This window comes from Eleutherodactylus coqui, chromosome 9 (genome assembly GCF_035609145.1).
Source record: "Eleutherodactylus coqui strain aEleCoq1 chromosome 9, aEleCoq1.hap1, whole genome shotgun sequence".
In the NCBI taxonomy this organism is placed as follows: Eukaryota; Metazoa; Chordata; class Amphibia; order Anura; family Eleutherodactylidae; genus Eleutherodactylus; species Eleutherodactylus coqui.
This window is the reverse complement of record NC_089845.1, coordinates 60,360,707-60,388,185: the sequence shown is the minus strand read 5'-3', so window position 1 is coordinate 60,388,185 and position 27,479 is coordinate 60,360,707. Positions and strand designations below refer to the sequence as shown.

Genomic DNA, 27,479 nt, shown 5'->3' with positions numbered 1-27,479 from the left:
CGCTACAACATAGATACAGAGACTTGAGCTTAGTTCTATCTTCAAAAGAGCTGTTATGGTTACAGCAAATACAACTTCTTCTTTGCGTCAGGAGAAGTTTACAATATTCTTTCTGTATTATTATTATTTGCCCTTTTCAAATTCCTGGCTTTGTTAATGAATGGAATGTGTTTATGTATTTAGCATTCGCATTGCTTGGGCACTGAGCCTGAGTATGACCCCATTAAAAGCCCATTTACTACTGTATAAATGGGATTCTGAGCAATCGGAATGACATGAGCAAAGATGAAGATCAGCAATAAAACTGTCCTTTATTGTTGATCATCAGTTGTGATGCTGTAACAGTCCTTATCGGTGGCACCGTTCATATATGTAAATGCTGCTTGGTAACATTTACACAAGACAGTGCTGTTTAACACATAGTCCGGTCCTGGTGTCCAGTGGTGTGGACTGCGCTCACCAAGACTTAAGGCCTCTTTTAAATGATTGCATGTCCCTCCCCTTTCTCTTCCCTTCTACTCTCACAGACAGAATACTTCCTTCCAGAATACTTCTAAGCACTTCTTACCGCAAAATACATTTTGCTAAAGGCCCATTTACGCGGAACGATTATCGCTCAAAATTCATTCAAACAATGGCATATGAGCAATAATCATTGCGTGTAAATGCTGCCATTGTTCACTCTTTGGCTGAAGGATGATTTTAAGGTGGGCTTAAAATCCATTGTTCAGTCGGAGAGAGATAACAGGGACTGCATGCTGTGTTCTGCATGGAAGTTGGAGATTACATTGTATTTTGCGGATAGCCCATGGGAGAACAATGGAGCTGTGTGCAGAGCTCAGACAACATGCTGCGCTCGGCAAATAGCTCCCAGAGGCCCTTTTACATACAAAGGAAGCTGATAAAGTGTTAATGGACATTAGTGTCCATTAACACTTTATGCAAAACGAGCGCTAAAACTGTCAATCATTCAATCATTTGAAAGATTGTATTTGCGTGTAAATGGGCCTTCAGAGAAGATTACATCGTATCTGTCATATGCGGCTTTTAGCCAGTTACTTTACAAGCAAGATTGTTTAATTGCATTGACAACAAGAAATACTTTAGAGCTTCAGTTTCTCTTGTAGAACAGTTTAGTAAATGAAGAGAGATTATGTTGGCATTATCTAGAACAGTTCTCTATTGGGGCCTACTGGCCAGACACTTGGGCCTTACCCATGATTAAAATCCGTGCCCAATGCAACAGTGCTTGCTGCTAAGCTATTACAGGATTGTGTCCATATAAGTAATTACCTTTAAAGTCTTGGTTTCCAATTACTCCAAAACTGTTTTCGGCAGCCATGTTTTTAGGAGAGAGCAATGTAGCAACATTGTGTGATACATTTACCATGAAGTTCTAATTCTACATATCCTTGTGTTTTAGGTGGCATATTAATGTATGGAGCTCTCCTGCTCTTCGAGTCTGAGTTTGTTCATGTAGTTGCCATCTCCTTCACTGCCTTGATTTTGACAGAATTGCTAATGGTTGCATTAACAATAAGAACATGGCACTGGCTAATGGTTGTAGCTGAATTTTTCAGCCTTGGCTGCTACGTGGCATCACTTGCTTTCCTTAATGAGTATTTTGGTAAGTCTTATGTGTCTTTTATGAATTTAGTTGACTTGTTTGCCTGGTTTTGAATCTGTTTATTGATGCGGAAGCTGCATGCAATCCGCATCCTCAAGTGTCCTATTGATTTCAATGGACACCTGCGCGACAGTCTATACAGTGTGGATTTCAAATCCGCATTGTGAAAAAAGTGACGTCACTTCTTGATGCGGATTCCATGTCTGGAAATCCATGTGTTGACTTTTTGCTATTCAAATAAGCTAATTTCACATCTAGATCTGCGAGTGCAGATCTGCAGCAGAAATCCACAGATTTTGTTGCAGATTCCACATGGAAAAGTCTGATTCACGTTCTGCCCGTGTGAACATAGACTAACATGACTTTGTATTGTATGTTTAAGAAAAAAAAACCTGTATAGTTCATTGATGGTTTTGACATACAAGCATTTCTTTGTGATACCAAATCAAAAATATACATAGTATATCAAAAATATTACATAATGCCTTAATAAAGGGGCTTCTGGGCAGTTACTATTGATGACCTATCCTCGGTATAAGTCATAAATAGTTGATCGGTGGGGGTCCTCTGCTCAGGATCCCTGCCAATCAGCTGGTCCTCTGGCTGCTGCCAGTGCAGCCACGCCAGATATCCGCATCAGTGGTCAGAGCCGGAAATATAATAGTAAGGCTTCACTGCATGGGAGTAATGCCTTCTATTACACTTTCAGCTAGAACCGCAGTGAAGAACCGTAATTGCAATGGAAGACTTTATTCTGATTAATATCAATGGAAGTGAAGCCTTTTTCTTACACTTTAGGCTCTGACCACTGATGAGAATGTCTGGCTTGGCTCCACTGACAGTGGCCAGAGGACCAACTGATTGGCGTCAGTCGCGAGCAGCAGACACCCCTTCCTTTCCAATCAAGTTTTGATGACCTATCCTGAGGATAGACCTTCGGTAGTAAATGCCCGGAAAACTCATTTAAAGGGGCTCTGCACTTTTATATCATTCTTGTTAAAAGGGTCCCTTGACAGTAAGCAGATTGCACAAATTTCCACTGCCGGGACCCCCGGTGATCAGCTATTACCTGTGGAGAATGGACTCACTCACACGGTCGTATGTCGCCTGCATATTACCGTATTTTTCGCTCTATAAGACGCACCTGATCATTAGACGCACCTAGGTTTTAGAGAAGGAAAATGGGGAAAAATAAATTTTGAACTCCCCCAGACCAGGCAGTGAGGGAGGTATTACATTAGGAATAAAGAGCAGTAGTAACACCTCGGAATGAAGTGTATACCACCAGATCAACCTGCCATTAAGGATCCAGGAAAGCTGAGTGTAAATGTAATGGTTATCTTCTACTTGTCACCCAGCTTTTCAGGAGCCCTGAATGCCATGTTTGACTAGTTATGTATATGCTGTACATGCTTGCATAACTCTGCAGTTGGCATTCAGGATCCTGGAAGAGCTGGGTGACAGTGTAATGAGGATTCCATTAGTTGTCACCCAACTTTCCAGGAGCTCTGCATGGCATGTCTCATTATGGTTATGTATGGAGTATGCATCTGTGCATAACTAGGCAGAAATGTATACAACATACAGGCAGCTCTCTCTCCTTCCCCCTGCTATGTAGTCGGCAGATGTGAGAGCTGTCTTTAACTACAGCTGATTGATAAGTCAGAGGGGGGCAGCAGTTCCTCTCACTAATCAGCTGTTTTATGGACACTGGGCTCTGCTATTATCATGCTGCCTGTGGCCTTCATAGCAGGAGCCGTTGGCTGCCTGACCAACTGTCGAGCTCCCTGCTGCTCCCCTGCCCCCACCAATCAGCTGTTTTATGAGCAGGCTTGCTCTGCTATGGAGTGATCATTATCACACTATCTGTGAGCTTCATAGCAGGAGCCGCCCATAAAACAGCTGAGCTCCCTGCTACTCCCCCGCCCCCACCAATCAGCTGTTGGGTGGGCCGCTCTGCTCTTCTGCTGTGTTGGCTTTGTATGCAGGCTGCACATTCGCTCTATAGGACACACTGACTTTTTCTCCCCACTTTGGAGGGAAAAAAAGTGCGTCTTATAGAGCGAAAAATACGGTACGTAGTTCTAAAAGCCCATTGATTTCTATTGGCCCACCAACATCTGTGGCATATCCTATTTTGGTGTGTATCACGCACCAGTATAGACTATAGGGATTTAACATACGCAGCAAATATGCGTGTACATGTGTATTTGCTGTATACTGCGAATTTTACATGCGTAATACTTGGGACATGTGCGCCCATATGAGTGAGCCCTGAGCGTTGAATTTCCTTGCAGCGCCACCACTGGGAAAATGAAGCATTACACAATGCCTATTCAGATCAATGGATTTGATTGTATAATGCAGGGCAGGTCTGACAAAGCGGGGGATGTTCTTTTTAACTTTTCTGGCCCAGACATGAGGAACCCGAACAGGGGACCCCAACTCTATTAACTTAGACCTCCCTAATCTATTATGTGGAGCCAGATTCTCTAAACTGGCAGGTAGTGACGGGCACAATGATTACAGTGCTGTCTGTTTATATATTCCTGCTGTGTAGTTTTTCAGAAATTTACATATTAGTTTTATGTCCAATTTAGACAGGACAAGAGTCGTCTAAACGACTGCATGAGTGCCGACATCACCGCTAAGGTCGTTAGCGCTCGTGCAGAGTGTTTAGACAGGCATAGTTCACCGCTGAACGGGGAGCGTTTACACGCAGCGAGAAGCCAACGATCCAGCAATGTATTTTATGCTGGCTGAAAGTCCGCTATAATGAGAAGTGAATGGATAGTACATTACTTTTTTGCATTTACAGGGAATGATTATCGCTGAATTTCATTCATTTGAACGAATTTTGAGCAATAGTCATCCCATTTAAATGGCTCTTTAGTGCTTGTGAGGAAAGAGTCCTTGATGATTATGAGCTCCGCCCAACCTCCTATTGCAAATTGACAGCTTTCTCCCTGTCCCTCATAAACTTAGACCAGGCAAACTATTTAGCACACCTCTCAGTGCATTTAGCGGCGGCTTTCAGCATTCACACCTGGGGAAGGAGGGGATACTTAAGTATAATTCCTACATCCCCGAACTCAGTGGGTCACCTTCTTTCAGCCCATAAGCTATAGGGTTAAAGGTAGGTGACAGATTCCCTTTAAATTTCTCAAGAGCTGCACAGCAGGCACATATAATGGGCCCAACATTGGAATCAGAGTGTGTCCATCGCCCTTCTGGAGTTGGTGACAGACTTCCGTTCATAATGCTAAACCAGTCCCAGGATGGTTTATGGCATGTGCTAAATTATAAACTTTTTATAATCCATAACTCCAACATTGCAGTGCTTGTGGCCTGTTCGCTTGTGTGCTTGGGGTAAATATGATCAACTATATATACAAACTAAAAGAAAGAAGTCTGTTTCCTACAGCACACAATCCGTTATGACTTTCATTCTACTAGTGCATCTTTAAAAATTACATTTCAAATGAGATTTAACACTGATAAATGTAAGGTTCTGCACGTGGTAAGGGGAAATACAGGTCACCATTACACACTAAATGGGAAACACTGACATGGAGAAGGACTTGGGGTTTTTAGTTAACTGTAAACTTAACTTGAGCAACCAATGTCAGGCAGCTGCTGCCAAGGCAGATAGGATCATGGGGTGCATCAGAAGAGGTCTCGGGGTACATGAAGAGAACATTGTTCTTCCTCTACAAGTTACTGGTCAGACCACACATGGAATATTGTGTACAGCTTTGGGCACCAGTACTTAAGAAGGACAAATCAGAGCTTGAGCAGGTTCAAAGGTGGGCAACTAAAGTAATTAATGGAATGGGCGGACTACAATACCCAGAGAGGGTATCAAAATTGGAGTTATTTAGTTTGGAAAAAAGATGGCTGAGGGGCGACCTAATCACTATGTATAAATATAACGGGACAATACAGAGATCTCTCCCATCATCTGTTTATACCCAGGACTGTGACTGTAACAAGGGGGCACCCTCTGCGTCTAGAGGAAAGAAGGTTTCTACACCAACATAGAAGGGGGCTCTTTGCTGTAAGAGCAGTGAGACTATGGAACTTTCTACCTGAGGATATGCTAATGGCAAATTCAATAATAGATTTTGAGGGGCCCGGACGCCATTCTTGAGGGTTACAATATGACATGTTATAGTCACCGATTACTTCAGAAGGGTCGGTGATCCGGGGATTATTCCGATTGCCAGATTGGAGTCAGGAAGGAATTTTTGTGTCCCCTTAACGGAGTATACTTGGCTTCTACCTCATTTGGGTTTTTTGCCTTCCTTTAGATGAACATTGGGGAAGGGGGGGGAGGGTGGTAATAGGCTGAGCAGGATGGACCTATGTCTGTATATTATCAGTAATTGGCCATGGACAGCGCTGAACCTTTTTATAGATCGATTTTATTCATGAAGCCTGTAATATCATAGCATTTTTTTCTCTTTGTCCACTGAAAACCTCAGTAAAATGTCAAATAAAAGGGCTCCTCCACAGAATTTGCCATAAAAAACAATGATTTCATTTGGCATGTTAACTTAACATCATAGCTTTAACCCCTTTGTAAAGGGGGATGGCCACTTTTAGGAATCACCGAACTCCACCATGTACATGGATCCTCATTAGTGACACAAACTGCTGGTGATAAGCGATCATTTGCTTATTTTGATTACATGTTAATAAAGTAATTGACTAATAGTTTAGTTTATACTCTGCTGAAATGTCAGATATTTAGGGTAAAAGTACTAGTTCAGTATTTTTGGATTACCAGGCAAATAAAATCCTAAGTACATTTTCTTGGAGAGGGTGATAAGTGCCAGTAAGTTCATTACTAACCTCAGCACTGCATTGTTTTTATGTTTTCTTACTTTTTAACAGCTCTGTAACTCCTTTTTGCATCTGCTGCTTTTCTCTGTTCTCTCTTTATCAGGTCTTGGTAGAGTTTCATTGGGAGCTTTCTTAGGTAGGTAATCTCAATGTGTCCATAAACACTGCATGTTGTAGCGTAATTCAGGTAACTCCAATGTGAAGTAGATTTTATCTTTATTCTTAAAGGGTTTTTTCAGTAGAACCCCTTTAAGATTAAGGAAAACTGTTTCACGCTTTAGGTTTATAATACAGGTAAAGTGAACACAATCCTCTCATACCCTATATACAGATTTTAAGAGCTAAGGACATGGGCAGGGTGATCCATTGAGTCTTGTCATAAAACCATATTCACCTCCCAGAGGAGAGCGGGTGGGAGTCAAAAGGGATTCTGATGCTCACTGAGGGTCTCAGTACACCGATCTCTACTGATCACATCTTCTATCATTTTTTAAGGCACTTCACAAGTTTATTAAAGTGACATTGTAACAACAAACTCCAGGTTGTCTCTGTGTTAGGCCTCATGTCTGGGGGTGGGTTGGATTCTGTATGCAGGAGCCTACAGTGGAATCCTACCCTGCCTGCGGCTGAGGACAGTGCTTACCTGTCCAGGTCTTTACTTGAGATGTGTGGGGAAGCGCCGTCTGGCGGGCCGGTACACATGCGCAGTAGAGATTTTTCTTGTTTGTTTAAATCTCCTGATCTCCCATGGAATCCACGGCCCGTCCTCAATTCAATTGCAGACGGGCCACGGATCAGATGGCTTCTATTGACTTCAATGAAAGCGATCTGTGTTGAAACTGCAGCAAAAGAGAGCATGCTGCGATTTGTTTTCCGCACCAAAAGGTCCGCAAATTAAATCTGCATGCTTTAATTCAACATGTCTGCCTATAGGCTGCGGATCGTCCGCTCAGGTGTCCCAGGCGGATTCAATTTGCCCGTGGACATTGGGCCTTAGTAATAGTACATGCTCAGTCTATGGTGAGTTTGGAATCTGTTTCTATGACACGTCTCACAGAAATTTAAAAGATATGTTTTTAATCTCCAGGAGAAATAAGAGAAAGTTCACATTTCCACAGAGGCAAGCCCATACCAAATTTTGCAGATTTTTTTTGCAAATTTTCTGATTTGGAGTCAGTTGGGAATATTTACCCCTAAAATTGACTTTTGCCTTACTTTTTAATTATAGTAATAATGATAATCGGTAATAATATAATATCGTAAATACAAATCAATAGTATTAAAAAACAGATAACAGGTTGAATTAGGAAGATACGATTTTGGCAGGATAATCTAATAGTCTTGCGTGTTTGGGGTACTATTGGGCATGTTGAATGCCCAGTTCATTGGTCCTACGTGCCCAGTCCATAGGAGATAACAGATAATGCCTCTGTACCTGTCAGCTGACAGTTATCTCATGCACATCACCAAGTGTTGGTCTTTTTTCTGTCTGACACTGTAGTATAAAGTCGCTGTGTAGTATTTTAAGGCCGCCTGCAGACGGGCGGAAATTCCGCGGCGGGATTTCCCGCGGAATTTCCGCCCCGGAAGCTGCCATAGGATTGCGTTAACAAACGCAATCCTATGCAGGTGGCCACAATTTGGCCGCGCGAAATCTCGTGCGGCAAACAAACCGGCGCATGCTCTATTTCTGTGCGGGGCTCGCAGAGCCCTGCACAGAAACGTCACTCACCGGCCGCTGGCTCCGATCTGTGCATGCAACGGCTGCTCGGCAGCCGGCAAATGAAAGAGCCAGAGCCGCGGGAGCAGGTGAGTGTCACGCTGCTCTCTGCAGGCGCTCGGGTCAGGTCCCGCTGCAAGAATTCTCGCAGCCGTCTGCGACCCGGCCGTCTGCAGGCGGCCTAAGGCAGAGTAATGTATCACATTTTCTAAGATAAGCCGTGTCTAAACATGTTCAAGGGGATAGAAAGAAGTACTGTGGAATCAGCACTAAAAAACTGCTTTGCTTGTTCTTGACCCCTAGAAAAGGTAAGGTTGCCTTTCTATGGGCGGACTTCCATTAACTTCTATGGGACAATGGCCTACGTAGGCTGAGCTCTTCCTAAATGCCACCCATCACCTCTAACAGCATGCTATTTCCTGACTACTCCCCTTCATTTATTAATCTTACATTGTGGTCATTTGATAAACTGAATTGAGCCTATTCAATAAATAGTAGAAACTCTTTTCAGTTGTTTAATTAGTCTGGTACAAGTATTTCCAATGAACAGACTCTTTGCTTGTACAAAAAAAAACAACCGGATTTCAAGTGGTCTGCATTACATTTTTTAACTAATGTTTTTTGTAGCCTTTTTGTTTTGTTACATTTGTACCATGCATTTTCTGGCGTTTTTCATGTTCTAAAGAGAAGCCTTTTGGGGGGGAAAAAACACTGGCCAAAAAAAAATACTATACGTAATTATTTTAGTGCATTCAATATTTCACTATAGACGTGAATGTCACATCTGGCTGCAGAAAAACATATTAAAAATATGCCAAGAAAAATACGTCTACTTAATAAAACTGAAACCAGCCTTATAGTAGTTTAGAGGAAAAAAAAGACAAATAACAGGCTTATGTAGTAAGACACAGTATATCTAAGACAAGTGGGTTTATATGTTCTGGATCTGAGGCTGGAACTAGATGGGATATTGACTACAGGATGGGATAATACTGTAGCGTATGGCCGGTGAAAGGCCAGGGTTATCTTACCAGTATCATGATATGTTTATAACAAATCCTGAAGGTCGAGAGAAGAAATGCCATATAACACGTGGCTTTTAGAGATGAGCGAGTATACTCGCTAAGGCACATTACTCGAGCGAGTAGTGCCTTAGCCGAGTATCTCCCCGCTTGTCTCTAAAGATTCGGGGGGCGGGGAGCGGCGGGGAAGAGTGGGGAGGAACAGAGGGGAGACCTCTCTTCCCCCCCCCCCCCCCCCCCCCCCCGCTTACCGCCGCGACTCACTTGTCACCCGCCCCCGAATCTTTGGAGACGAACGGGGAGATACTCGGCTAAGGCACTACTCGCTCGAGTAATGTGCCTTAGCGAGTATACTCGCTCATCTCTAGTGGCTTTATACCGTATCACACATGGTGTTCCTTCATTATTCGAAATGTGCTGGCGTTGAGCCTATCCATTTCAGGACCTTGTCAGGACACGATGGTGATAAGCTGGTGTAACCCTAACATGTTTTTACCTATGGAATAACTCGCGGCCTTTAAGGTCCTTTTACACAGGACAAATGGCGGGCAAACTAGGCTCAACACTTGTTCCTGTGTCTCCGCGCTCCTGCACAAGAGCTAGCAGAGCAGGCTGGTTCACGGAGCGTCCAGCAGGGGGGCGGGGCAGTGCAGGAGATTTCTCTCCTCTCACTCCCCCGCCCCTCTCCATTCACATAACACAGCGGCCGTTTACTACTGAATGGCGGCTGTTTAAACTGAACAATGAGCTTCATCGCTAAACTTTCATGCTGCATAAAAGATGAGCAATGAAGCTCTTCGCTCATTGTGTAGTTTAAACAGCCGCCGTTCAGTAGTAAACGGCGCCTGTGTTATGTTAATGGAGGTGGGCGGGGGAGCGAGAGAAAAGAAATCTCCTGCACTGCCCCGCCCCCCTGCTGGACACTCCGTGAAACAGCCTGTTCTGCTAGCTCCCGTGCAGGAGAACGGGAGCGAGGAGACACAGGGACGAGCATCGGGCATCGTTTGCCCGGCATTCGTCCTGTGTAAATGGGGCTTTAGTCATGGTGCTGTGGAGTTACATACGAACCCACTGTTTCAGCACAAAAGTAAAATTTAGAGATTACCATGATGTGTAAAGGCCCAGTTACACGCAAGACAATCTTTCATACAATTGAAAGATTGACAATTTTAGCGATCATTTTGCATAAAGTGTTACTGGACACTAATATCCCTTAACGCTTTATCAGCTTCATTTGCATGTAAAGGCCCATTTTCACTGGATGAATGTCAGGAAAACGATGCCCGACACTCGTCCCCGCACATACTCGCTCTCGTGCTACTGCACAGGAGCTAGTATCGCTGGCTCACAGCGGGAAGGCTGTAGGAGATTTCACTCCTCTCGCTCCCCCGCCCCTCTCCATTGACTTCACATAGCGGCCGTTCAGTACTGAACGCCTGCTATTTACACTGAGCGGTAAGCGATCAGCTCATCGCCCATCATTTATGCTGCATAAACGATGAGCTGATTGCTCAGTGTAAATAGCAGCCATTCAGTACTGAACGGTCGCTATGTAAAGTTAATGGAGAAGGGGGGGGAGAAAGGCGAGGAGACAAATCTCCTGCAGCCTCCCCGCCCCCATGCTGGCCGCTCTGTGAGCAAGCCAGCTCTACTAGCTCCCGTGCAACAGCACGGGAGCGAGGACACAAAGGGACTAGTGTTGGGCATCGTTTGCCTGCCACTAGTCCCTTTGTGTCAATGGGCCTCAAAAGGGCCACTGAGAGCTGTTTGCGGAGCACAGCATGTGGTCTAAGCTCTGCACACAGCTCCAGTGTTCTCGCACAGGCTGTCAGCAGAATACAATGTAATCTCCGACTCCCATGCAGAACACAGCGTGCGGTCTCTCTCTTAAGCTCATCTTAAAATCATCGTTCAGCCGAAGAGTGAACGATGGCAGCGTATACATGCAACGATTATTACTCATATGCCATCGTTTGAACGAATTTTGAGTAAAAAGCGTTGCGTGTAAATGGGTCTTAAGCCTGCCGTGTACCTGTTCAATATTCATTGCTTGGTTTCATCTAAAAACAGCATTTCCGTATCGTAACCAATTGTATTTGATTATGTAAGGGCTGTTGTCGCCCACCCGCCGACCTGCTACTAGTCATTGACCGCTGTGCCGGCCCTGATAATTTAGCATCATGTTCATTGTGTTGTTTTTTCATCATCTCTTATTACTAAACCGGCTGTTCTTTTCCTTGTCACAGATGTTGCTTTTATTGCAACGCTAGCCTTCCTGTGGAAAGTATCGGCCATCACCGTTGTCAGCTGTCTTCCCTTGTACATTTTGAAGTACTTGAAGCGCAAATTCTCACCGCCAAGTTACTCCAAGCTTTCGACCTAGCTATGAAGCGGTGGCACCTCCGCCGTAACATGCCTCATGTTGCCTCGCTGGGTTCTAGTGACTGCAGCCTTAGGAATGAGATAGCGACAGGGGGCCAAAGAGCACAAGACAAAGGCTTTTATATGATACCCAATAAGAGGAAGGTGTTATAACTGATACAAGTCAGTAGGAATGACGATGGGATTAGTACGTCCGGCCTGATCTACATTCTGTTGTTGATTTTATTAAGCATGTCACTGCTTTACTTTTAGCCTATACTCCTACACTATTCCATTGCCTTTGCACCTTTACTTTATCATTCCTTTGTATGCTGCTAATTTATTTCTCAGTTTTGATAAACCTGCACTAGAGGATGTGTGTATACAATCTAATAGTATTACTATGAAGAGGAATGTGACTGCTGAGATAGAGAACACTCCATAACTCCCCTTTAACCCCTTGAGTGGCACGCCCGGAAATTTTCCGGGACGAGCTCCACTGCTCATAGTGACATAGCCCGGAAGATTTCCGGTCTATGTATCACTATGGGAGCTGCAGAGCACAATGCCACAAGCTGTGACAGTGTGCTCTGCCTGCACAGACCCACAGAGAACAAAGCAAGGGCTTTGAAAAACCAGCAGAAGATATTGCCGATATGTCGGCAACCTCCTGCTTTGTTTACAGGTTGCCATAGAGACCATCGGCTTGTCAGAAGCAAGCCGATGGTCTCTGTGGCAGGGAGAGCTTGGTGCTTGGCTATCAGAGGACAGCTAGGTACCAGCTCTTACAGCAGAGATCAGAGAAAACCTCCGATCTCTGCTGTGTTAACCCTTTACATGCTGCAGTCTATGTGACTGCAGCATGTAAAGGGCTGTCACTGCAGCATGTAAAGGGCTGTCACCATCGGACCCCTGGAATGTGATCAGGGGTCCTGATGGGTCCCTGTGGAAGTCCCCTAAAGGGACAAAAAAAAAAAAGTAAAAAATTATAAAAAAAATAATAAAAACACTTGTCTCCCTTTACTTTGTAAAAAATCAAAAATACAATCACACATGTGGTATCCATGTGTCGTAATGACCCAGAGAAGGAAGTTAATACATTATTTAACCCCTTAATGACATGGCCCCTTTTTTTCTTTTTTCCCCATTTCTTTTTTTCCTCCCCCCTGTTTAAAAAATCACAACTTGTCCCGCAAAAAACAAGCCCTCATATGGCCATGTCAATGGAAAAATGAAAAAGTTATGGCTCTTGAGACGCAACTGCAAAATTAGTTGAAATTCAATGATTAGACCATTTTAAAAAACCTGCCCTGGTGGGAACGACAGGGTGGTAGGAAACCCGCCACTCAAGGGGTTAAAGGCTTCCTAAGCAGATGCAGCCCTTCTTCCTTAATATGCAGTACAGTATAGGAAGCGGTGTGATACCTATTATAAATGAAGCACTATGTGTCTCGGACTTATCATTAAGGCATTGATAGGCTGTATTCTACTCTTTACTTGGACCTGTTGTTCCTATATAAAACCAGTCTGATTTGTTAAAGGGTTCTATATGGTTTTTCTATAAGGCTCCTATACCAGAACACTGATCTATCTTCCTGAAATATTCAAACCAAAGTCATCTGGAGCTATTCTATATGGTAAAATATGTTTTGCACTGTGCGTCAGACTTGTCAGAAGATGTCCTACAAAGGCCTATAGTCACCAGTTATAGACAGCAGATAAGCAGGACAGCTATACATAATGTGCCATGTCTATTATGGAAACATACCTTGTGCCAAAGGGAGTTTTATGATAAAAACTTTACAAGTCCCTAATATATTCTCCCAGGTATAGGAGGCCTGCTTAGAAGCACATAGAGAATCTCTGCTATCTGCTCTGATCCATCCAAGAGCAGCGGGGAAGTATCTCCGGCCGCGTAGGGTAGTCTGAGAATCTGGTGGGCATCGATGTGGAATCAGACCTACTGCAGCAGAAAAACGAAAAAGAAAGGCACCAAGTATTTTCATTCTGCATTTGATGTAACGTTTCTATGGAGAAAGAGAGTCCCTTTAAGTTCAGATTTGGTCATTTCCTTCTATGACACTACGACTAAAGGGAACCATTATTATGTACCTTAAGTTAATGACACAATTGCCAGCAGTTCTGGAGAAAAGTTAAATCCCAACTACGATCATTAAAGGGGTTTTAAACAAATTCTAAATGGTCCAATGTGCTCTACCTTGTAAAACATCGCCATAGAAATCAGAGTTAGCATGTCTGTTCTTACAGCCAAGACCAAAGACATGTCTGTAAGGGTCGAATACGCTGCCGGTTTTCCACAGCTATGTGGTGTGAGGATAATCCTCAGCATGTTGCAGTAGCAGCGCGGTGGGTGAGGCTTCAACAAAGAGTCAGGCTTTTTTTCTGTTTTTTATATTTAAAAAAGAAGCAGATTTTCATTCAGTTTTTCTTTCTTTTCTTTAGCCAAAGCCCAAAGTAGACTATAAGACCTTCCTTTCATAGTTCCTATTCCTTTTGAATCCACTTCTGACTTTGCCTCAGAATACGCCATGTGTGAAGCTCCAGCTACAGTCATAGATGGCGGATTTCCCATTGTGGATTTTTGGGCAGATCTTTAACATGAATTTAAGAGCAAACTTCACTCTCACTTTTGAAGTGGGGAAATTCGTACTGAAAATCTGTCGCGTCAGTCGACTTGCTGCGGATCTGAAAGTCACATCGCATGTCAATTGTCATAAATCTCAACCACATAGTGCGGATGTTTTCCATATTATATATCTCATCCACATGGCTTACACTATAAATGCAGCAGATTTTCTGTGGCATTTACGCTACATGTTAACCCTTACAGTGAAGTGTTTTATTTTTAATGTCCTGAGACTTAAAGGAGAGGGAGTCAGAGCAGTGACCCCTGCTGATCATTGGTGTGAAGGGCCCTGACCTTCAGTATAACCTTCCTGTTTATTGTGCTTTTGCAGCCCTTTTATTCTTGTGATCATATCTATAGCTTATAGGTAGACCTGGAATTTAACGGTTTAGCTCATGAAGATGTCGCTGGCACAGGTGGAGCTACACAAGAGCACATAGTCTACATGTATAGATTTCATGTGATGGGGAGCCACATTCCCTACTCACTATATGTCTATTCAGACTGGCAAAAGTCAAAGTTTTACCCCTATGCTGTGCCCTAAACAGTCACAGGTCCAGGTTGACGTTCCACATCATTAAGGCTGGTTTTAGAATTTCCTGTGTTCCACAACACCATTGATGCCAAATGATAACATTCATGGGGATGTACTGAAACCGGTCATCTATAGAGATTGCCATTATAAAATAGCCACAGTGCAGCAGAGACCAGCTCTACATTCCTCTTCACACTGGGTTTTGTCACTATGTTTACTTACTTGCCTTGTAATTTGCTTACTTTGGTTACTCAGGTAAAGAAATAATGTAATGTACTATTTATTATCCTGTATCTTCCATTGGTTCTTGCTATTCTTATCATTTCTAGCTCTGATTTGTTTAGTGTTCTGTTTTATAGTAGGGTATCAGACCACACTGAATATACTTAGGGGCCCTTTTTTCGATAAATCGTTCAGATTCCCACTGGATTCCGGAATGTGAATGATTGTCGCTCAGTGTACATGCGTGCTCCGACCAAACGACGAACGAGAAGTCATTCATCTCTCTCTTGTCGTTCAGTTTTGGCATGCATAAAAACTGAAGGTTGGATCGGCCCGTGTAAACAGGCAGTCAACAGGCAGCCATCAATGACTGCCTGTTTACTGTAAATGGAGGCCAGCCGGAACAATCCCCGGCCTGCCCCACCTCTATTCACTAGCGATGATCGATCCTGTGTAAACGGACAACCATTGTCTGGATCGGGGGGAGTTCCAGGACTCGGACCCCCATGATCAATAACTTCTCCTCTATCCTGTGGATAAGGGATTACTTATTTTACTGGGACACCCCCTTTAACCTTCTGAACACCTTATTTTCTATTGCCTAAAAGAGAGACCAGATCACTAGACAGTGCTCTAAACACGCCACTAATATATGATACGCTTTGCTAGTGTTACTTTGAATACTTGACTACTTTAATCCCTGTGTCTTACCTCTAATAGGTTACATTCACTTGTAAATACCTGAGTTGTTTTAAAGCCTGTGGGATCGTAATTGTTTTCTTCAATATGTCTTTTATTTGAAATACTGTAAATCTTTGTTATAAAAGCAATAAAGTTTCTACAAGAAGGTTTTTTTTTTGCGTGTTTCCTAATACATATTTTGTAATACACATTTTATAAAACTTTTCAGCTAGGAGTAAAAAAAAAAGACATTTTTGGGTTTGCCCACAAGATGGCGATGTTGACACAAGAATTACTTTTTGGGAAAGTGTTGTGCGGCTCCTTGTCATGATCAATTAATGAAGATTGTAAATCAAGTACATTGTATATTTTTAATAAAGTACCAGAATACTAACATTTATATTTTCCCATGTGAATGGTTGCACTGACTGCTATAGATAAGTATGGTTTTAAGGTTAAAAATGGTCACTTTATGCCACAGCGTAAGATGTATAACAAAAGTAGTGTGGTACTGTATACTAAGTTTCCATAGAAGATTGTGAACTCATTTAATGTACTTTTACCTTGCAGGACAGATCGGTAAGTTTGCACTGCACAGATGTTACTGTAACAGTCTGATACATTTACCTGCTTGGAATAAGAAGTGTTGAAAATATCAATTGATGGCTAAAAAGCTTGATTTACTTAAAACGTTACAATACAGTTAGGCTCAATGTCCACAGGCAAAATCGATTTAGTGAATCTGTGCAGGTGGCGTGATCCGCGCCCATAGGGAATCATTGGACACCCGCAGGTAATTAAATACCTGCGGATGTCATTTTTTTCCTGCTGCACGGATTGCATGTGCGGGAAACCACCTGCGGCATGCTCCATTTTCTGGGGTTCCCCGCACGGACTGCTCCTGCAGCTTCCATTGAAGCCTATGGAAGCCGTCTGGTCCCGCGGCACACCTGCAGCTGTCACTGCATCCAGACCGCGGAAAAGCGTGGAATGCGGCCTGGCAGAAAAAAAGAAGATCCGGCTGCGACAGACGGGAACCCGCAGCGTCCGGACAGGTGAATATAATCGATTTTATGGTCTCATGTCTGCGGGAAAGGAGGGTCCCGCTGTAGGATTCTGCATAGGAAATCCGTACGGGCCTGAATTTCCCCGTGGACATGAGGCCTTAAAATACAGAACTGTCCTTCTTACAGTATATTCACATTTGTCAGATTTGTTGCAGAAATTTCTGCCACTGTCCTATTCATCTGAGTTGGGCTTGGAGAACGCTGCACCTGCTGTAGCATCAACCCCATTCAGTTGTATGTGACAGATATTTGTAGTTATAGGGTTTTCTGCAACAATTCTATTGCATGTGAATGTACGCTTCATGCTTTGTGATTTTTCATCTGCACCCCCTTGCCATTATTGTGGAGGGTATTTCCTTTGCTACTGCTTTTCCTGATGCAACAGTGTTATGCATGGGAGATATGAACTTGATTGTGGATCCAAGTATGGATAGGTTTGGAGGGAATGTACATGGTGTTGGTGGTGCAAATCCGACTCGTCTGGCCTTTATAATTGCCCAGGTAGGCTGCTAGATATTTTCAATCCTACCATAAGTGAATTCTAATGTCACACTGCCTAAAGCCCCACTCCTAAGGCGTATTGACTATATCTTTGGTACCCATCCTTGTTTCTTGCAGTTAAGGCCATTGTGTATTTACAGAGAGGTGTGCCTGGCCATTTCCCTGTTTGGTTGAAACTATCCTACTCTTATAGAGATGGAGGGCGCACCCCTTTCGGCTGACCCTACACGGCACCATCGATCATATTCCAGACCAGCTGCCATTATTTTTAGAAGCTCATGACTTATATCCGGACACCATCGTGCTGTGGGACACCCCCAAATCATATTTACAGGGCTGCCTTAAATTCTCTATCTCCTTTGTAAAGAAGGCCACGGCCAGATCAGAGGAAGAGCTGGGCATACGATGTGCTCACCTGGAATGAGCTTATGTCTCTGACTCAATGGATGATGCTAAAATTCACTGGTTCATGGTGGTGGACAGGGAATACCTGCAACTATTGAAGGAGATTGCATAACACCGCCTCTCCTGCTGCCAATTTCCGTTCTTTGAACCAGGTAACAAATCTAGTTAATTATTGGCACATATGGCTCACGTTTATGCCGCTACAGGTATGAGAATGGTCCGTAGGGGAAGAGATCCGCACTTCCAGATTGTGTCTAGTTTTAAATACCGGGTTATTAATATCTCCAGAGATCCTATTTATAGCTATGACTTGAATATTGACCCATTACTTCCTTATCTACAAACTAAATTTAAAGTCTGGGGTGCCCTTCCCTTATTGGTAGCAGGGGGAATTAATTTAGTTAAAATGATATAGTACTTACCAAATTCTTGTATGGTCTAGAACAGTGGTTCTCAACCTTTTTCAGCCCAGCGCCCCCTTTAGGTATTGGGGTGGTGGCCAGCGACCCCCAAGCCTTACTAGTTTAAACCCAGTCAAAGTTTACCTTGTTTATACAAAGTTTAAAGTACAAATTAAAATACGGAATACTTTTTTGTGGAAGTTTGATAGTGTCTAACAGATTAGCATTAATTGTGAAAACATGTCTCTGAAAATTACCAAAAAAGTATTTTAGTCAGCTATATTTTAGCTGCTACAATTTGGTGCTAAATATTTAAAAACAGGTTAATTGTGGATACAATAATAGGTTTTATTGCAGAATATGATTTTTTGGAGGAACCAAGAAATATTACCATCTTTAATTATCGTTCGATAGGAACGTACAATGTATAAAGAAGATGCACCTTAATCCTTAATGGTCAGAAGACGAATTAAAATGCAAGAACAATGAAATTTGACTAATAATAATAATAATGTTTGCCACAATCAATTTGTGTTATTAATGGCTGCCCTGGGCCTGATAAGCAGGTGCCGATTTCGCGATATCTGGTTCTATCATCGTCAACTGCAGTCTCAAGTCGCCCCTTGCACATATCTGAAGTTTTTTGCTTTTGTCAGGAGCTGCTGAACCGCGCTGAAGCCCCTCTCCACTAAGTATGTAGATGGAAAAGCTAACACGAGCAACTTAACTTCATGCCACAGGATAGGATAGGAATTCTTCACTTTCACCCAAACACATTCATAGCCACATTGTTAGAAAAGTGCTTGGGCTTCGCTATCGTGTTTGAAATCGATGAACTGCTCTTGTAATCTGGGATGAAATTCTCCTGCATCTGCTGAAAATGGATAGGGTACGTAGATCATGAAACTTAGTTTGCATGTCTTCTTTGGCTTGTTTGAGGTGTAAGCAAAAAATGTCTAAGTCTGCATCTTGAAGTTTGTCTCCATCTTCGTGTCCAATTATTTGAAGACTCAGAAACGTACAGAGCTCGTGTTGACTCAGGTTATTGGTATGAAGATCCAGTTTGGCAATGAAGGAAGAGATTATACCTTTAGCCTTACTGAAATTCATTTTGTCTCCTTGTAGTTTTGTGATGACTACGTTGAGTTTGTCAAATATGTCTGCGACATAGGCAACTTCAAGACATCGTAGTTCGATTGCATGACAAAGGCTTGCACCGATCGGCCGAAGAAACTCGACTACTGTGTCAAAAAGTTCGTAGAAGCGTCGTAAGCACTTCCCTCTGGACAATAACCTCACTTCGGTGTGTAAGAGTAGATGTTCGAATTCTTCGTCATGGTCTTGACAGAGGTTGCGGAAAATAAGTTCGTTCAAAGAGTGCACTTTTATCTTGTTAACAGCATTAATTACATAGCGCAGAGAATCATGCAATCTCTCACATAACTGTTTAGCAGCAAGGTGCTGCTGATGGATCACACAGTGGACTGCCATTATGCCTGGTATAGCAGATTTTAAATGGGCTATTAATGAGCAATATTGACCAATCATGGATGCAGCTCCATTGGTTGCACAAGCAAGTGCATTTGTTAAAGGCATGTTTTTTTCTTGGAAAAATTCTTCCACTCTTGTATATAGAGGAGCCTTTCGTGTCGGTGGTTAAATTTCTGATAAACCTCTTCATTCCGATTAATGAAACAAACGTAAGCTAGCAGCAATGCTTCATTGTCACTAACCGTTGACTCATCAATTTGCATTACAAATTCTGTGTTCTTTAACACGTCCAAAAACCTTTTTTTTTTGCACATCAGCAGCCATCTTGTCAATTCTTCTTGAAACGGTGTCATTACTCAAAAGCATAATGTGTCAGACCCCAGCATAGTACAGACAATCTCTTTAACTGCGGGTAATACAAATGTTTCCCCAATAGTAAGTGATTTGCCACATTGCACTATTAATAAAGAGACTTTATAGGAAGAAAGGAGGCCTTTGTCAGCATTAAGAGCAGATTTTCCAAATAGCTTGCCTACAGTGCTGCAGTTCTCAAACTTTGACTTTAAACCTTGGAAAAATGAAATAGACTTACCCACTTTGTCTGAATGCATTTTTGCAAGGTGATCACTTAGTCCCGAAGGCTCCATAGCTTCATTCGAAAATGCCTTTTCACAAACGAGGCACAAGGGAAACTGTTTTTGTAGGAGGGGATAAATCCCGATTTTAAGTATTCATTTGAATATTGATGACCTTTCTTCACCTGTAAATGTCAATAAGTAAATTGCCATTAACCATATGTTTTCAATAGCAGGTAAAATGCTAGTTTAAGCAAATACAATTTATCCTTTTAAAAGACAAACTCCCACAAACTATGTTACTCACTGTAGTTGTACATGTATGGCACCAATATGTCACGATGGGAACCGGACATACAAAATTCTGGTGTGGTGGAACATACAATTTTCAACTATGTACCTTACAACAATTCATAATGTGTTCGCAATAGATCACCATCAAGAAGCACTTGTTTCATGGAAGGACAATGGAGGCTTTCTTATTATTTTGCTCCTATATTAGGTGGCTGAAAAAAGGATTTAGTAGATGAGGTAAGGTTCCTGAGAGAGACTAGAAAACCCAAAGATGTACCGTAAGTAGCCACTATAAACTCTACTACTACTTTTGGCAAATAGTCCTTTCATTGTTTCTTTATATGATCAATACCTTATTCTTCTCCCCACTCATTGGGAATACCTCCAAGTTTAGTCACTACCATCTATGTAACATTTTCAATAGACATACCTTCTTCACGAAAGAAACTACCAAAAGTCCCAACACTAATTCCTCACCTTGATTAATACTTTCTCTTATCTGGTCTCTAAATAGACTTGTACCACTCCAAGCTATCATGAACACTACTGCAAGACTCATTTACCTCTCCCTCTAGTTATTATCTGCAGCCTATGTTCAATTTAAGGATAAAATTCAAGCTTCCCTCACTGCTTAGGCTTTAGTCACATGGCAATATTTTGGGATATGGGATTGGATCATAAAAAACAAACAAATATATTTGTTCCTCTTCCTAATTTTGGCCCTACCCCTGGTTTTTGCTTTCAAATACTGACGTGTGAAAGTGTCCTAAGTTGCATACTTATTTTGGCAAGTTTCTGCCTCTCCATTTATCATTCTATATTTATTTTATAAAGCCTTTATTTACATGGCCTTAACCCTTTCCAATCCACTGTCTGACCTCTGAAGACATTATGATTTAATGCTGTATAGCTCCGATTTTGGAAGACATCTGCCAGGGTTCTCTTACTGTTTATTGCCAGCCTCTCTGCTGTTGGAGTCTATCCAACGTGTCACCTCATGCAGGACTGGCTTTAGCCAGCATATAGCGCCGTTGTATAACTGCAGTAAAAGAGTAAGCCCCCTTGGAAAACCAGGATACAAATTGGATTGGAAAGGGTTAAGTATGTAATGTGCAGTGCTATAAAATCATGTTGTATACATACAAAATAGTAGTAGTAACATGGCCCGTGTATGTAGACAAACAGAAATATATACAATCTGTGATCTCTGAGCAGTTGAAATTAGAGCGTCTTAATGATAAGTGATCTTGACATGTACATGTAACAAGCTAATGGGGTTGTCCACCAAACACATGACAAAATAGTGCCCATGTGACTGATGCACCTCTTGTTCAGTCATATAGAAAAAATAAGCCTCACTTCTCACCTGTGTGTGTAATAAATATATCTATAATGTAGATAAGGGAAATCAAACCGTGCTAATGAGTCAAAATGATTAGACTAGTCCTTTATTTATTTAGGAAAATGATCCAATATCACGTCTGTGAGTGGCAAAAGTATGTGAACCTTTGCTTTCAGTATCCGTCCGGTGTGACCTTCCTTGTGCAACAATAACTGTATCTAAACATTTTTGGTAGTTGTTGATTAGTCCTGCACATCAGCTTGGAGGAATTTTAGCCCATTCCTCCATACAAAACAGCTTCAACTCCGTTATGTTGGTGGGTTCCCTCATGAATTGCTTGCTTCAGGTTCTTCCACAATATTACTATAGGGTTAATGGTGCTCCAACCCCGCTGTAGTCGTCATTGACTGGAAAACCCTGTTAAGATCAGGACTTTGATTTGGCCATTCCAAAACCTTAACTTTATTATTCTTTAATAGAGATGAGCGAACGTACTCGGTAAGGCCGATTTCGCAATCGAGCACTGCGATTTTCAAGTACTTCCCTACTCGGGTGAAAAGATTCGGGAGGCGCCGTGGGTGAGCGGGGGGTTGCAGAGGGGAGTGGGGGGGGAAAGAGAGCTCCCCCCTGTTCTGCGCTGCTACCCCTTCTCCACCACGCGGCGCCCCCCGAATCTTTTCACCCGAGTAGTGAAGTACTCGAAAATCGCGGTGCTCGATTGCAAAATCGGCCTTACCGAGTACGTTCGCTCATCTCTAATAGGAAACCATTGTTGTGTGTTTCGGGTCGTTGTCTTGCTGCATGAGCCACGTTCTCTTGAGTTGTCTTCTGAGATGTCCCAGAACTTTCCTTTAAAATCGGCTGGTATAATTCAAAATTCATTGTTGCATCGATGATGACAAGCTGTCTTGGCCCAGATACAATAAAACAGGCCCAAGCCATGATACTACCACTCCATGTTTCACTGATGGTTTAAGATTTATATGCTGTAATGATATGTTTTTAAGCATAACTCTTTTTATTTAAGCCCAAGATCTCTATTTTGGTTTCATTCATCCACAAAACATTGATGTTCCCATAGCCTCCTTGCTTGCCCTGATGATCTTTAACAAACTGCAGATGAGCAGCAGTGTTCTTTTTGGAGACCAGTGGCTTTCTCCTTGCAGTCCTGCCATGCCCACCATTGTTGTTCAATCTTCTGAGGATAGATTCATGAACATTAACTTGATGATCATCTGTCTGACCGCTATTCAGTCTGACTCCACCATGAACCTGTGCACTCGGCTCAGACATGCAAAGATATTTTCGTGGAGAGAGGGGAATAAGCCATTACCAAAACCCTCTGGCAGAGGCTTATCTCCTTCAAGAACAAAGGATTTGAATATCTTTAAAGTATATGGTCCCTCTCCTCGGTGTGAACTCACTCTTAGAACAGAACATGAAGTCCCCATGGGCCTGTTTTATGGACTTGCATTTAGTGGATGCTGCGTCTGGACAGAACGATTATCGTTCAGAAAACGACCGAAAGACCAGCGAGAATCATGAGATTTTTCACTCATCGTTTAGTTTCAGACAGTATAAAAGTCACCATCGGCTCGTGCACTCACTGTACCATTTAAACACTGATCGTTCAGTATTTCACATAGGAATGCGAAACACTGACAATAATGCCATCTGTACACGACCAGATTTGCATTGCGGAATCCGGAGCGGGTGTCCGTCTCTGGGTTTCACAGCAAGTACCTTCCATAGCATTCAATGGAAAAGTGCTTTTTCCTGCACACAAGCGGAAATCACTTACGATTTTCTGGAAAAATCGCAGCATACTCTATTTTTGAGCGGATTCCACTAGGACGACTTCCATTGAAGTCCATGGAAGCCATCCGACCCGCCACCCTTCTGCAATCGACAGTGCGTAAAGGTCGCAGATTCTGCGTCATCACTAGGGGAGGACACAGGAAAAGCAGGGGTTTCAAAAAAAAAATCTGTACTGCACATGTCCGTCAGCGAGTAGTCTAGACCATATGCAGTACAGAAAATGGCAGGTATGCGGGGTCACCGGACACAGGGTTGGTTTCCAGTGCGGGATACCACAACCGGAATGCGACCCAGTTGTATGCAGCCGGCCTAAGTGAACGACAACTGCACCATTCTCAATGAGAATCATACAGTATAAATGGGCTGCCTGAATGCAAACAAGCTGGTGATGACGTCATCGCTCCATCGGGCAAATGAGAATCATGAGCTTCATGGCCCGTGTAAAAGGTCTAGAGTCAACAGCTGAAGGTGATGGGTTTATAAAGTATGTCTATAGCAGTGTATATCCCCTCTATACACATACACTGTATACATGAGCTATCTGTAGAAAACATGAATATTCCAACTTCTGTATCCCAATCGCAGGTGTATAGGTTGAACTAGATAGACTTTTGTCTTTTTTTTAACCTTAGCATGTGAGATGCACAAATCTCTCATAAATATAAACCCCATTCTTTTGAATGGGGTCCTACACATGAGCGATGTTTTCATGCATGCGAGGCAGGAAACAAACCGCGCCATGTGCCATTTCCCTGCGTGCTTTCACATCGCCCATTATTTTCAATGGGGTCTGCAACAGCATCACGAGGTCTCCCATTGAAAACAATAGGAGACACTCCGCGATCCTCTGCCACGGCTGACAGCCGCAATGGAGGATCCCTGCAGTGATGTGAGGCTGTTTTCACATGGTAAGGCCGTGATTCACAGCCCCATAGCGCTCTCACCAGTGTGAAGTTAGCCCTACTGTGCACAGAGTGCAGATATAACAATGAAGAACACAACTGTAGTGTTACTTGAACATATGGTGTATTTGCTGTACTTCTTTACGTTGCAGTTAACAACTATGTGACTACTATGTGTAAGCAGTTCCTAATACTTTTCTCATTTCATATTTTTCCTGTTTTTTCATTTTTACTTTATTGCTCAAATATATAATCCCATTTCATTACATTCGTATTATTTCTTGTTTGTAGGTGTCTCGAAGACATGGCGATCCACTTGCCAACCATGGGCTGTGTCCTTCGACTCCAAGTAATGACCTGGACATACAATGTTCACACAATGCATGGACTATATATATTCTGTTATAAAACAACGTTCAGCTTGTAGTTTCACAGCATGTCCAGAAGAGAGCAGTGTAATACAACAAAAGAACATATGTCAAACTTCTCCCCTCCACCTCCCCAGCTCTTGTACTAGTCACATTCTGGCAGGCCGCGCAGCTCGTTACATTCACCTCTTGTATTAAAGTGATTAAGTGTATGCATGAAGGTATTTGTTCTAGACAAATGAATGGGAGATAAGTAGTCATCTACTCTTCCAAATCACAGAGAGCTTGGTACTTGTTCTAAAGTGTTACCTGGAGTGGTGAATACTTTGGGCCAAAATCCCCCCAGGGCTAAAATTATTACCTTACAGGAAATTCACATTTTTTACAACTTTTTTGTGAAATCGAATTTGGTCACTTTTGAACACCTAAAAACCGATTGGCTTCCTTCATATCTGGATGATCGGCCTGATTATAATTCTTGCATTATCACTATGTTATACTTTTACTCCATCATCATTTTTATCTCTTAGCACGTAATATGACATAGGCAGGCACTCATTGGCTCACTGATATACTGTATTTCTCCTATAACACATTTGATCCCCTTCCTTCTTGCGCCTCCTCTAGTTCACTCTCAGCATTCAATGCAACAGCAGTAGAACTCTATGGTCTTCTCTCTTCTTCTTGCCCAACTACCTGCATTAGTGTCCCTATTCCTATTTGGAGGCCAAGTCAACACTTTGAACTCTTTGCAGTGGGGCCGGGCCCATTATTCTGCTGAGAGACCACTGCAGTTAGGGAGTATCGTTTCCATGAAGGGATGTACTTGGCCTGCAGCAATGTTTATGTAGGTGTTATGTGTCAAAGTAACATCCACATAACTGCAAGGACCCAAGGTTTCCCACCAGGACGTTGCCCAGAGCATCAAACTGCCTTCACCGCCTTGCCTTCTCATATTGCATCGCGGTTTCCTCTTTCCTCGGGTAAGCAACCCAGTCGTCCACATGATGTATAATGAAGAGTGATTTCATCACGCCACCTTTCTCCATTGCTCCATGGTTCAGCTCTCATGGTCACATCCCCATTGTCATTACATACAGGGCAATTCTTGAGGAAGAACTCGTTTAGTCTACCCAGATGTGAGACTGGGATAGAGGTTCTCCTTCCAGCAGGACAATGACTCTCAGCGCTCTGCAGTCGCTTTAAGGGATTGTTGGGTTACAAATGTGCTTTTTAAAATGACAGTGAAAGCAGTGAAACAAAGTGGTACCTGTCCTCCTGGAGAACCAACGCTGCAGCACTGCGATTTCCCCGTCTTTATTGTCAGGTGACTGCTGGCAGCCAATCAGAGGCTGCAGCATCACTGTTCAGAAATCCTGGTATGATTGTGCCTGGGATGTGGGTGCTGATGCCAGGAGAACAGGTGGTGATGCTGATTGATTGGTAGGAGGAAGTCACCTGACTGCTCCTGACTGGGGGTATTACGGTGCTGCAGCACAGTATCACCGGGGCTGCGGAGGGTATGTTGTACCCGTCTGTTTTATTCTTTCACTCATTTGGCTGTAATTTTAAAAATGTAATTGTAACCGGACATCAGAGGAAACCTTTACATGACTTCGAATGGCCTGACAAAAGCCCAGATCTCGATTAATGGGAATCTATGTCGTGACCTGAAGGCCGCCATACAATAACGCAAGCTGTCTAACTTGGTGGAGCAGTTGTGCCTGGAAGAATGTTGTCCTAAACTAATAGAGACAGGGGGGGGTTGTCATTCTTTACTTATTATTTTGGTCACAGGAAAAAATACGTTTCAACCTCAAGGTAGTAGCATGTTGTGTAAGTGATACAAACACCCCTAAAATGTATTTTAATTTCAGGTTGTAATGCAACAAAGCAGGAAAAACACCAAGGGGGTTGAATACTTCTGCAAGGCGCTGTATCTCATCCCAACTGATGCCATTGTCACAAGGTAATCAATGTTATTTACTTCACCTGTCAGTGGTCCTAATGTTATAGCTGATAGGTGGAGGATACAAGTCAAAGGAATCACTGAGATGTCTGTAAATATTTGTAGGGCTCCTTCACACCAGAGTGTTTCTGCGCGCAGAGAATAGAATCCATTTTTTTCAATGGGGTTGTTCTCTCTTTTTTTTTGTTCTTGAAAAATGCAGCATGCTGTAGTTTTGTGCGCACCAAAGATCTCTGTAGACATCAATGGGGGTGCGCAAATGGGCACAGTATGCTGCACAATTACACAAGAAGAGCAACACATCTGGTACTCGGGCTAAATAGCCATTTAAATCAGAGTTTGGTTGTGTTCCGAGTGCAAAAAACCATGCTAGTCTAAGAATACAGTAAAATACACCATAATGGGCGCAAGAACCATCATTCATTGTTGCAATTGCACATACACCCGTATGAAGGAACCCTAAATGTCACACTGCGATGCTTATAGAGAATTAAGCAAAATATCATCTCTGCTTATATATTACTCCAGAATCAGAATAGTGCAGATCATTTTAGAAGGAAGCTCCTTCCCTGTGCGAAGCCGTGTAGTGCGCCCTCTGTCTTTAAAGGGGTTGTCCCGCGCCGAAACGGGTTTTTTTTTTTTTCAACCCCCCCCCCCCCGTTCAGCGCGAGACAACCCCGATGCAG

At 42.8% G+C, this 27,479-nt stretch overlaps 1 protein-coding gene across 4 annotated transcripts in view; it reads left to right on the top strand.

Moving 5' to 3' along the window:
* Positions 1 to 26,780, top strand: part of ATP9B (ATPase phospholipid transporting 9B (putative)) — a 265,069-nt gene extending 238,289 nt beyond the window's left edge. For 2 of the 4 annotated variants that reach the window (XM_066579464.1, XM_066579468.1), the window contains exons 28-30: positions 1,424 to 1,627; positions 6,576 to 6,608; positions 11,461 to 15,830. In XM_066579464.1, the coding sequence (XP_066435561.1) occupies positions 1,424 to 1,627; positions 6,576 to 6,608; positions 11,461 to 11,597 (374 nt within the window). In that variant the 3' untranslated portion in view covers positions 11,598 to 15,830. Of the gene's footprint in view, positions 1 to 1,423; positions 1,628 to 6,575; positions 6,609 to 11,460; positions 15,831 to 24,747; positions 24,806 to 26,701 lie in introns of those variants that run through there. The other 2 variants (XM_066579467.1, XM_066579466.1) reach the window with 2 other exon arrangements.
* Positions 26,781 to 27,479: the final 699 nt, after the last annotated feature.